Below are 13,117 nucleotides of genomic sequence, written 5' to 3' on the forward strand. Positions count from 1 at the left end.
ATACCACTTCCATCTACTTTGTCTTGTCCATTCCCCCCATCCCCCGGCCCATTTCCTGATCTCTTGTCTAATACGTGTCTAGAATGTCACTGGTTAAAGTATTTTACTTTAACATTTCATGTGAACTGAGAGCTGGTAAAAGTTGTCTGTTGGTCTTGAAGTATGACGGCCTCCAGCCACAGAACTGGCACAGCTCCAGGCAGATGTATCCTTATGGAAAAGACCTGGAGGAGGGATTAGAGAATGAGAACCCTTCTATAACTTCTTATAGCATTTAATAGAAAACTAGCTCCCTGCTGTAGAATTCGGTACTTTTTAAAAAAAAACCATAGATATAGGTTCCTGTTTGCTATTCAATTCTATAGGGTTCTCGAATAATTTCTGCAGAACTCTATCATATGTATAGAGAACCTTGGCCTCATCCCTATAAAAATCGATAGGACTTTTCCATGTGGATAATGTACACTTCTAAACACTTAGGAGTGAGTGAAGAGTGAACCTATTTAAGAGTAGACTGGGGAAAAAACATTAGCTAATGTATAGAAGGAAACAACCTGCAACTGGCTCTAGGGGTAGGGCAGGGATTTAGGATAAACTAGGTGATCTAACAGGTGTGTTGCCTCTCTACAATTGTATTTGTATGGTTGAATCACTCCTTTAGCCTTTCTGATCTGGCTCCCTAATTCAGAAGGTTAATTAATCATGGTGTTGGTTTGTGGGAAGCATATACCTGTCCACTAAGACCTGGATAATATAAATTCATTTCACACAGTCACCCACACGTGTGCCAGATAAGAACTGTCAGATTTTGGCCCATTTGGGAACAAGGACTTGGAGTCATTCAGGCCGCCTGCAACAAGCATGTAAAAAGTACACTATAGCTCAGGCAACTAACCCTCACCTCTCTCTTTCCCCACTAGATGCTGTAGAAGAAACCAAACCTACTGAAAGTGCCCAGCAGGAAGAGGTGAAAGAAGACGAGAACAAGGCGGACCAAGAAAATGCCTGAACATTAAGAAATGACTCCCCACTGCCCCTCCCTCCCTCCCCCTTTCCTGTATCCTTCTTCTCATGCCCACCCTAATCTTGATTCCCACCTCCTGCTCGCCCCTGTGGGCCTGTCCGTCCCTCCCCCATCCCACTTAAACCCTTTTTCTCTCTGTGTGGCAAACATTTAAAGAAAAAAAAGCAAAAAAAAAAAAAAAAGCAGGAAAAATCCCAGTCGAACAGTGTGGCTTAAACATTTCTTTGTTTCTTGGTGTTGTTATGGCGAGTTGTTTGGTAATGATGATGATCCAATCATTTTGGGAAAATTCTTGCACTGTATCAGAGTTCTTTGATCTGGCGCGTGCGTGTGTTTGTCTGCCCGCCGCGAGCGCTCTCTCTCTCTCCCTCCCGCCCTCCCTCTCTGTTCCAAGTGTGTGTGCAATGTTCCGTTCATCTGAGGAGTCCAGACTTACCGATTTAAAAACGAAAAAAAAAATCTTTTTCTTCCTTTTTCAATGTGATGGAATGAACTAAAGAGAACAAAAGAAAAACAAACAAACAAACGAAGGAAAATTAACCCCCCCGTTTGTTTTCAAAAATAAAGCAAAATGTGCCAATTAGCTTCAGGTGTGGCTCCAGGCTCCTTTTTCAAACTGAACGACGATGATAATAATAAATGAGAATAATGATCATGATACCACTGTCTTGCGTTTGTATCGCGCCTTCTGTCCTGATGGAACTTGTAGGGAGACTCTTGCTGTGGCCAACATGTCTTCTGCTCTTGTCAACACAGCACAGCAGGAGAGTGGAAATGCCAGCAGAAACTACTGAGGGTATTTCAGGAAGGCAGGCTGGTATTAGGTTGGATTTTGACCTGGGCATCAGGGTTAATGTGCTGGCTCCTGCATAAAACACACCAAAAATACCCCCGACCTACTATGGGACCCTTAGGGTTTGATCATGACAGTCACTCAACACCTCATGCTGAAGACTTTAGGATAGCTCAGGAGCGGCCTGGAGGCTCTCAGCTGCGATCCTCAGTGGTGACTGCATTAAGAAAGAAATCTGTGTTTGACTAGGAATTGACAATGTGCTCCCTCAGCAGGCCCAGTGCCATTAAAAGGAGGTGTCACCCCACAGCTCGTCCCCAAAGGAGCAGCTCTGGGGTGAGCCAGCAGCGCTCACCGGCTGCTCTCCCTTCTTGGTGCAGCAACTCCCCTGCTGCATTGTAGAGGAGGGAGGGGAGAGTAGCTCTAGCTGGTCCATGGCCTGATTCGCTGCTGGGCCCCTGGGACTGCCTGAGCCTAGGGCAGTAGTTCCAATATTTATCAGGGCCTCTTGACTTTTTAGAAATAATATGTCTGGGGGACTAGGCTGGACACTACTCAGAGACAGGCTGCTCGGTGACCGTGTGGCCAGGGCTAGAATTGGTGAGATAGTAGCCATCCAATATTACTGAGAAAGGGAAAGGCAGCGTATTTTTCAAATAAAGGGCTGCACTTTTTCAGGTCCAGCTCTAATCAGGGCCTAGGTTTATGGTCTCATCTCCAGCAGCACAGTGCATCCTAGCAGCCGGCTAAGGGACTGATTTGGCACAGACCCAGAAGCGAGAGGCACCACATCCTGAGTTACCAGTGCCACTTCCTGCCCTGGGTTTCCCTTGGCGATCACCAGCTGCGTACTCCTTCGGGCCAGCCTTTCTTAATGGATGAGATCTGGCAGGCTCATCGCCCCAAGCAGCGTGGCTGTCAGTATCTGCTGTTCTCTTTATGAGTTGTAAGAGAGAACAATTTAAATGTGTCACTGAAACATCTTTTTACAGCCCCTTCTGTAAAAGCTCTTTTAAGACTGTAGTAACACCTCAGAGTGGTGCACTTTCACTGTCCTGGTTATTGTCACCGGCTCCCCCATCGCTCTTACTGTGGCTTCTTGGCAACACTAGATAACCATGGTGCCCCATGCTCTTATTGTGTAATATTGCCTTTGACAGGAGATGGAATAACTGGCCTCACAGCTGTAACACCAAAAGAAAGGCTCCATCTGGCTCTGGATACTCTGCTACCCACAATACACGTGCCACTGGCTGCCTCATGCAGTGACAGAAGCAACGGCTTCAGAAGAATGGCTCACCGCTCCTCTTCTGTTTGTTACCAAGAAGGAACGCATGTCCCTTCACCATCTTTTCCTATAACCCTGAGGTAAACCCAGTGGTGAGCTGGAGCCGGTTCACACCAGTTCGCTAGAACCGGTTGTTAAATTTAAAGGAGGACTTGTGGCACCTTAGAGACTAACCAATTTATTTGAGCATAAGCTGTAGCTCACGAAAGCTTATGCTCAAATAAATTGGTTAGTCTCTAAGGTGCCACAAGTCCTCCTTTTCTTTTTGCAAATACAGACTAACACGGCTGTTACTCTGAAACTTGTTAAATTTAGAAGCCCTTTTAGAACTGGTTGTTGCACAAGGGACAACCGGTTCTAAAAGGGCTTCTAAATTTAACTGGCCAAAAGTGGTGCCTTAGGTGCTGACTCCACGGGTGCTCCAGCCCTGGAGCACCCAAGGGGAAAATTTGGTGGGTGCAGAGCACCCACCGGCAACTCCCCACCCCACCCCCGGCCCCAGCTCACCTCCGTTCCACCTCCGCCTCCTCCCCTGAATGCGCCGCCCCGCTCCGCTTCCCGCGAATCAGCTGTTCACACTAGAAGCCGGGGCAGGCTGAGAAGCAGGCGGTGGCTTCCTGCTCAGGCCCACGGAGGCGGAGGTGAGCTGGGGCAGGGGGGCGCGAGGAGGGCCGCCCACACAACAGCAGGTAACCGGGGGGGGGTCACGCAGGGGTACCGCTCCCCGCCCCAGCTCACCTCCGCCACCCTCGGCCTGAGCGGCAAGCCACCGCCTGCTTTTCAGCCCTCCCCGACTTCCCGCCGAACAGCTGATTCGCAGGAAGCTGGGGGTGAGGCGCGGAGAAGCAGAGCGGGGTGGTGGGTTCAGGGGAGGAGGCGGAGCAGAGGTGATCTGGGGCTGGGCGCGGGGTGGGGAGCTGCTGGTGGGTGCTCTGCACCCACCAATTTTTCCCATGGGTGCTCCAGCCCCGAAGCACCCAGGGAGTTGGCGCCTAAGGTGCCACTTTTGATGTGATCAGTGGGGGAGTGGCTGCTCCCCCGCTCCCTCCCTAGCTACGCTCCTCCGCCCCTAGGAGCCAGAGAGACCTGCCGGATGCTTCCTGGGAGCTGCCCCAGGTAAGCACCGCTGGGACTCCCCACCTCGCTTCCCGGCAGGTCCCTCTGGCTCTTAGGGGTGGGGTGGGCACCCACTACGGTGGCCCACGAGACCCTCCTGCCCAGTTCTGGGGGCAGTCAGGGGACAGGGGAGGAGGGTGGACAGGGCAGGGGTCCTGGGGGGCGTCAAGGAATGTGGGGGGGTTGAATGGGGCAGGAGTCCCGGGGGATGGGGGTGGGCAACGACCCCCTCATGGGGTAAGGAGGGATGCCGTTGTTAAGATTTTGGCAGCTCATCACTGGGTAAACCCAAACTCTCATACACCTATTTTAAAACAATGAACCCAGGAATAATGATAATGTAAACAACCCATCAGACAAAGAACTTCTTATAAATAAAAGACATGAGCTTAAAAAAGGTGGGTTGGGAAGAGGGCTAGGCACTTTAAAAAAAAGGAAAGGAAAACTTCATTCTCAACTCCTCCCCTATGTACAGAAGACCTGCCTTTATGTTTTGCCACACTAAAGGTTTATCTACACGTAGAGCCGGAAGGTACACCTCCAGGTATCTTTTTCCTAAAGCGAGAGCAGAGCTATAGAGTGTGTATGTCTCCTCAAGCTAGCACTTACGCCTTTGGATTGAAGTGTAGATATACCCTAAGAGATTTCATGACTTCAGGAATGATTTCTTTTCTTACATGCACTGCTGTAAATCAGGAATAACTGGTTTGAAATCAGTGGTGTTGCACTGGTGTGAGAGAAGAATTACGACTCCTGAGGTATGCCTGCACTATGATTAAAAAAACCCCAGCAGCACTGAGGTTCAGAGCTCAGGTCAGCTGACTCAAACTCGCAGGACTCAGGCAGCAGGGCTGAACATTGCAGTGTAGACATTTGGGCTTGGGCTGGAGCCCGCGCTTTGAAACCCTCCGAGTGCGGAGTGCTAAACCAACAAGATGCCAGTTTAGATTTGGTATTGGTAAGCAGTGAGGCCTTCATGGAAGAATTGGTTTTAGGGGATAACCTTAATTGGAGTGATCATGAGCAAATTCAGTTTAAACTAACTGGAAGGGTAAACAAAAATAGATCTGCAATTAGGGTCATGATTTCAAAAGGGCAAAGTTTAAAAAATTACGGGAATTACTTAAGGAAGTAGACTGGACTGAAGAACTCAAGGATCTGAATGTGGCGGAGGCTTGGAATTACTTTAAGTCAAAGTTGCAGAAACTATTGGAAGCCTGTATCCCAAGCAAGGGAAAAAAATTCATCGGGAAATATTTCAGAGCAAGCTGGATGAGCAAGCATCTCAAACAGGTGACTAAAAGAAAGCAGAAAGTCTGTAAGCAATGGGATTAATCAGCAGGGAAAGCTACTTTTTGGAGGTCAGAAAGTACAGGGGTAACGTGAGATTTGCAAAGGGAATTAAGACCAATAGTAAAAGGTTCTATAGCCATATAAACAAAAAGAAAAGAAGGAAAGAAGAAGAAGGACCACTAAGCACTGAGTATGGGGAGGTGATTAAAGATAATGTAGGCTCAGTCCAACACCTAAATGAAAACTTTCCCTCATTTTTTAATGAGGCTATTGAAGAGCTTAGAGGTAGTGGCAGGGTGCCTGATGGCAATGAGGATATGGAGGTAGAAATTACCACATCCGAGGTGTATGTCAAACTCAAACAGATTAATGAGACTTAATTGGGCGCGGGGAAGATGATAATCTCCATCCAAGGATTTTAAAGGAACTGGCACATGAAACTGCAAGCCCAAGAGTAATGATTTTTTACTGAATCTGTAAACTTGTGGGGAAGAGGGGAGGTCGTACCCTATGACAGGAGAATTGCTAATATAGTTCCTGTTTTTAAGACGGGGAAAAAATGTGATCCAGGAAACTACAGGCCTGTTAGTTTGACCTCAATTGTATGCAAGGTCTTGGAACTAATTTTAAAGAGAAAATAGTTAAGGACATAGAGGTAAATGATAATTGGGATAAAAAAAAAGCTGGGGACTTATCAGTTGAAAGTGACAGAGGAGGAGAAAAACTCCAGTGCATTGGTCGATCACAGGATGACTATGAGCTGCTAATGTGACGTGGCTGTGAAAAAGACTAATGCGGTCTTGAGATGCATCAGGCGAGATATTTCCAGTAGAGACAAGGAAGTGTTAGCACCATTATGCAAGGCACTGGTGAAACCTCATCTGGAATAATGTGTGCAATTCTGGTCTCCCATCTTTAAGAAAGATTAATTCAAACTAGAACAGGTGCAGTGAATGGCTACTAGGATAATCCAAGGAATGGAAAACCTACCTTATGAGAGGAGGCCCAAAGAGCTTGGCTTGTTTAGCTTAACCAAAAGAAGGCTGAGGGGAGATATGATTGCTCTCTATAAATACATCAGAGGGATAAATACCAGGGAGGGAGACAAGTTATTTAAGTTAAGCGCCAATGTGGACACAAGAACAAATGGATATAAATTGGCCATCACCAAGTTTAGTCTTGAAATTGGACGAAGGTTTCTAACCACCAGAGGAGTGAAGTTCTGGAACAGCCTTCCAAGGAAAGCAGTGGGGGTAAAAAAACCTAACTGTCTTCAAGACGGAGCCTGATATGTTTATGAAGGGGATGGTATGATGAGACTTCCTACACTGGCATGTAAAAACAACAAGGAATCCGGTGGCACCTTAAAGACTGGCATGTAGCTGATCTGTAACTGATAGCAGCTAGTATCTCCAACAGCCAGGGAGGGGACACTAGATGGGGAGGACTCTGAGTTACTACAGGGAATTCTTTCCTAGATGTCTGGTTGATGGGTCTTGTCCACATGTTCAGGCTCTAAGTGACCGCTGTATTTGGTGTCAGGAAGGAATTTACTCCCTGGTCAAACTGGCAGAGACCCTGGGGGTTTTCATCTTCCTCTGCAGCATGGAGCATGGATCACTTGCTGGGGTAAATGGTGGATTCTCTGTAACTTGAAATCTTTAAATCATGATTTAAGGACTTCAGTAACTCAGCCAGAGGTTAGGGGTCTATTACAGAAGTGAGTGGGTGAGGTTCTGTGGACTGCAATGTGCAGGAGTTCAGACTAGATGATCATGATGGTCCCTTCTGATCCTAAAGTGTATTAGATGCTATTGACAAATTTCACCCACGCTTACTCCCAATCCATTTTTCAGGTATTACTCTGGTCATATGTGAAACCCTCCATTATTAGATATTTTATTAAAACTTCTCTGTAGAGTGATATGTGGAGAAAGGGCTAAGGTCAAGATTTGCAGGAAAGATTAGTGATCTGGGGAACCTGGATTTTGGACCATCCGAAAGAGGCCCAATTTGCAGAAGTATTTTCTGCAAACCAGGCCCATTTGAGGTCTCTCAAGTTGGGCATGCAAAACTCACTAGCCTCTTTTGAAAATCCCAGCCAGAGTCTTATTTTTCTTGATGCGGAAGGCTGTAGTAGGGTAAGTGCCTTGTCCCTATCTTAGTATTTATACTCATTTCTATTCCTAAAGAACAAAACTCACCCCTGCACAAAGGACCCACACAAGGGTTATGCATCACCAAAGCCTTCTTTTGAACAGTGACACTGACAGTAATGAAGTGGTGCATGAGGGCCTGAAGGAGATGCGTACAGCCTGTATAGGGTATAGAACTGTGATGTATCTCCTTGCTACTACAAAAGAACCTGACTATTAGAATGGCCTATTTCCAAAGCTCTGATGTGAGGCCATGGGCAGAGTCCCTCACCAATTGTGCTTGGTGTTAGGAATTTGTCCTTCCTCAGAGATCCATTGTTCACACATGTCCTGGATAGTGTCCTAAGGCTAAAAGCTTCAGAACTTAGCAGAGAATGTTTCAGAGAAGTAAGAATCATACTGATGTCTGTATTGGAAAAATTGGTCCAAATAAAATCTCTTTTTAGTAGATATGCAATTATTTGCTCCCAGAGCCCAAGGTTATCCGCTGAGGCGATCTCCCCTTCCTTTATAATAGCTCTCCATTTTATGTAGCCCCAGAAAGGTATGTTCCTCTCAGTCTGGAGAGCGTCAACGTCTTCTGTTGTGGATATAAATCAGACTGCTCTTTTCTGGTTATTCTAACTCTAGACAAGGTCCTATAGTGACACAGACAATACAGACATCTCTAATAAGGAATGCAAACTCAGGCTTCCTGGTATGTATTTATGAGGTGTTAGAAGGCAATTCTGAATGATGTTATTTATTTTTTATTTGTATTACAATAGTGCCTTGAGGACCCAACCAAGATCAGGACCTCACTGTGCTAGGCACTTGACACACGGGTAGTGAGAGACAGCACTGGCCCCAAAGGGCTAATGGCCTGGGTAGTTACACATAAACGCACACATCTTCTGAAGCTTAGCTGAGTCCTGGAAACCGGTGCCTGCAGAATCTCCAGGAAAAATGTCATGGCTGGGATGTTCTCAAAAAAAAGGACAACCTCAACAGCAATATGCTTGGGTCCATTTAACAACTTCCATCCCTCACACTGACCAGCATTAAAAAAAACAAAACCCACACACACATTTTAAGGAAAACGTAACGTGAACAACTAATTTATACTGCATTAAAGACAGCAAGGCAAAACAAGCATCTGGAAAGTTCATTTTTCCCCTTGCGTTCCCAGGCTGAATTCCTTATGTGTCCTGAATACAAATGAAAAGCTCAGAGTTCCTCTGGGAAATCCCTGATGCTTCTGAGCTTGGAGGATTTTTCAGTGCCTGAGAGGTCCCAGAAAGTTCTTTCTTTCAGCCTAACCCTGACCAGGGCAACAAAATGTAAAGACAGAAGAGGCTTCTAAACAACTTGTGCTAGGTAGCTACATCTAATGCTGCATCATGTCTGTCACTGACTTGAGAGCCTATCTGCAATAATATTTTCAATTCATCTCACATTTTCATCCCAAGGCACTTTACAACCACTTTTCAGGATTCACTACACCCATCTCTGAAATGAAGCAGCTGTTAACAGGGCCCAGCAATGTTGCACAAAGGTTAGGGACAGGAACTGAAGAACACTCTATCCAGCATGGAACTGTCTGGGGAATGTAGAGAGGGAGAATGTAACATGAAGCCTCATGTGGAATCTGGAGGAATTGCCAGACTTAAAACTACAACCAGATTAATAGATCAGCATATTCTTGAATGCAATCGTTCTTCCCAAAGAACGCCTGCAAATAATTCATGGTCTGTAGCTTGTTTGCAAACAGTTTGTTGCAAGTATTTGGTACTGAAAATTCAAAGTGGTTTAGCTAAGACTAGATCGGATACAACAGTGGTTTTCAAACCGCAGGTCGCAACCCAGTACTGTTCAACCAGTAAAAGTCCCGTCGGCGAGTGCTGCCCAGCTAAGGCAGGGTAGTGCCTATCTGTTCTGATTCTGTGCTGCGCCCCGGAAGCAGCCAATGGGAGATGGGGGGGGCAGTGCCTGCAGGTGAGAACCGGGCAGAGCTGTTTGCGCGCCTCCGCCTAGGAGCCGGACTTGCTGCTGGCTGCTTCTGGGGCGCAGTGCAGTCCGGGGTGCCAGGACAAGCAGGAAGCCTGCCCCTGCACCCCCACTGCACTGCTGACCAGGAGCCTTCCAAGTTAAGCCCATGCCCCAACCCCGCACCCCAACCCCCTGCCCCAGCCATGAGCCTCCCCCAAATCCAGAGCCCCCTCCTCGACCCCAAATCCCTCATCCGTGGCCCCACCCCAGAGCCTGCACCCCCAGCCCAGAGCCCTGACCCCCTCTCACATCCTGAAGCTATCATTCCCAGCCCCACCCCTCAGCCTCACCCCCGCATCCCAACCCTCTGCCCCAGCCCTGAGTCCCTCCCACTCTCCAAACCCCTCTGCCCCAGCTCCGTTGGGTTGCGGGCAGCAACAATTTTCTTCAACTGGGCCCCCCGAAAAAAGTTTAAAAACCACTGGGATACAGTGCTGCCCCAGAAGTATACACATGCCACACAGAAGCCTTAAAGGGACAGCCAAGGACTCTCCCTGAGAGAGGGGAAACCTTGGATGGCATAGAGCTCTCTGCCACTTATTCACCCCCTCCTAACCTACCCCAGGTTCATAAAATCATCGCCTAAATGCTTATATGGCTGTGGGCCTATCACACCCTCTTTACCTCTTCAGTTCTCCTCCTGCAGCAGAGTTTGGCTGGTAGCTTCTTATGTTCTGGCAAGGCAAGTGGTTTGGCAATGAATGTGCCACACCTATTGCCCTACTGACGTCACCTGCAAGAGCTCATCATGCCCAATGATGTCACTCAGAGCTTCAGTGCTAAACTTGCTGCCACTGACTTGGCATTTATTATGAAGTGTCTTGTAGGCAACAGTTCTCCACGGGCTCCTGATCTGCTACACTTTGCTCTGTTGTATTATTTTACGCCTGCAAATGACTTACATCATCACGACATCAAGACTGGCAGAGGCTACTGTCTTATAAAGATGAACAGAAATGCCTTTAACAACCATAAAAAAAGAAGACTGCAAAGATCAAAATCACATATGCAAAGGAAACTACTCCCTTGCGTTATTGATTACACTTAGTTAATTAGACATGAAGATCCGTTTTCAAATGATTTTGCCTCCCTTTTTTAATTTCATTTTGCACAAACAAGTGAGCATAAATGAGCCACAAAGAGAAGAGCAAAGTATGAGATCCTCACACGCTGCTGGATGATCTTGCATGCTAAGCAGGGGACTTTGAGCTAGATTCAACTCTTGGCTCTCTCATGGATCTTCTGTATGACATCAGGAAAGAACCTTGTCTGTAAAATGGGGAAAATGACACTTCCTTTCTTCCAGCCTGCAAGCATTTGGGGCGGGGCCTGTCTCTTACTTTTGTTTGAACGGCACTTAGCAAAATGGGGCCCCAGTTCTAGCTGGGACTTCTAGCGGCTACCATCATGCAAGTATTAATAAAAGCCTTTTAACTTTTGAAACGGGTGGAGCAAGGTGCCATTTTTAGACAAAGACTTTCCAGGGCAGAACCAGACCTGAATGTGATGTGTTTAATCAGAAAACGGATGGAATTGGAAACTCTATGGCAGATCCCACAGGCCACTGATACTGCTCTGCCTCCTTTCTTTCTGTTCAAATATTAAACCACTTTCTCACATTTCATAGGGGTGCACTTGATTAATACACCCAAGTTTCTCCCCCAATGACTTGGGTTCACATCTAGCTGAGGTCAGAAAAGGTCAGTTTGCTAGTCCCTGTCATCTGCCAGCACCAAAATGCTATGTGTTACCAGTGGAGGCTAGGCCATGATGGGCGAGGGGAGGCGAAGGCAGGGGGCATGAGGCCAATCCCAGAGGTAGGGGGATAGAGCAGGCAGGGAGGGCAGGCGGCAGGGCCTGCCTGAGAGGCACCAGGGGCAGAGTGGGCATGGTGGGCAGGGTCTGCTTTCTGTTTCAATGGTCTCTGTGCAAACCTAAAAGTGTTGGGGGAAAGATATGCAATGGCAAAGTGGTCCTATGGTGCTGGGTTTGCTATCTACTCTCAGAAGTTAATAGCCATGTCTACTGAGTCTCTGCAAGCGAAACACTGTGAATTGAAGAGTAGGGGTGCTTTGAGAAGCGCAGGACTGGAACAACAGAGGGGGCTGTAGGGCAGGCTTGAGGAGCACGGGCAGAGCTGTGTGGGGAACTGAGGACTGCAATCGCAGGGAGTGGGGGCTGTAGATCACAAGCGAGATGTAGTAGCAGAGCAGTGTAGGGGAAGCAGGATCACTCACAATTTACAACCGCCTTTGAAAATTCCACAACATTTCTTGTCATCATAAAAAGACTTTCCCCTGACAACGGATCTATTACTCCCCTTAGAGCAATATTGTGAATCCTTGAATCATACAGGAAAGCTCATATCCCAAAGCCTAGCGCTAGATGGCTAAGAGCAGGCCTGCATGAACTCATACACTTACCAGTTCCCTATAAAACTCCTAAGGGCTTTTTGCTGCGTTTCATGTCTGGGGATGGAGATGGAGATGGAGAGAGAGAGAGAGAGAGACTGGTGGCTAGATACAGAGATGGGAAGGAGGCTGATGTGTCGTATATCAGCAGTGTCCATAACACCATGGGGGTGGGGGATGTTTGCAGATGGGGGGGTAGTTTTTCCAAACAGTCATTAGACAGCAGCAGTGCTGAACTGTTTTACACAGTCTGCCTCTGCAGCCCTTGCTGATAGAGAGACCATTAATAAGGCTTTCCAGCTTGTCACTTCCACGCTGAAGCCTTTGAAAGCTGTGCTCCTCTGGATCCATTAGAGGGAAGTGCTGTATCTGCTGAAACATATGAGTCTGTCAGGCACTGTCTGCTTGCCACTCAGAAAGCCACGACTTCTGTGGTGGTTTGATGCTGAAAGACGTGTCTGAGTGGTTGTGGTGGGGTCAGAGGGATTGTTGGAAAGGGCAGCTGAGGTAGGATGGTTGAAGAGGGCTCACTACGTGGTGAGGAAGGGGTGACAAGGTGGGATGGCAGGACTGCAGAGGGGCTGTTGGTGTACAGTGTTGGGGGAGCAGTTGGGGTTGTGGGGAGAAGGTTGAGCAGAGGTTATGGGAAGGGATGTTGGGTGGTTGGGGGTTTGGGGAAGGAAGTATTGGGAGGGGTTGGGTAGGGCGTTACTGGGAAGAGTATTGGATTTGTTGGGGAGCACAGTTGTTAGGGAGGGATGCTGAGGATAGGATGGCCGGAGGAGTTGGTGGGCTGGGAATGGTGTTAGGGGAAGGCGGAGTTGAGGTGTGGCTGGTAGGGCATGATGGCTTCTGCGTGGTAACACCTCCTGGAGACTCATTTGGGTCCTGTTGTTTGTATTCCTGAAATCTTCCCAATGCTGCTGGACTTTCTCATTATCCACCCTCCAGCTCCACTGACAGAGACTGAACAGGATTTAATGGAGTCCCCTGACTGTTGCCTTTGAA

General features: G+C 47.6%; 1 protein-coding gene across 1 annotated transcript in view; it reads left to right on the top strand.

Moving 5' to 3' along the window:
* GAP43 (growth associated protein 43) overlaps positions 1-1,682 on the top strand; it is an 80,851-nt gene extending 79,169 nt beyond the window's left edge. The window contains exon 3 of the mRNA XM_073308879.1: positions 921-1,682. Within this exon, the coding sequence (XP_073164980.1) occupies positions 921-1,009 (89 nt within the window). The 3' untranslated portion in view covers positions 1,010-1,682. The remainder of the gene's footprint in view (positions 1-920) is intronic.
* The last annotated feature ends 11,435 nt before the right edge of the window (positions 1,683-13,117 follow it).

The sequence above is a fragment of the Lepidochelys kempii genome, chromosome 1, assembly GCF_965140285.1.
Source record: "Lepidochelys kempii isolate rLepKem1 chromosome 1, rLepKem1.hap1, whole genome shotgun sequence".
In the NCBI taxonomy this organism is placed as follows: Eukaryota; Metazoa; Chordata; order Testudines; family Cheloniidae; genus Lepidochelys; species Lepidochelys kempii.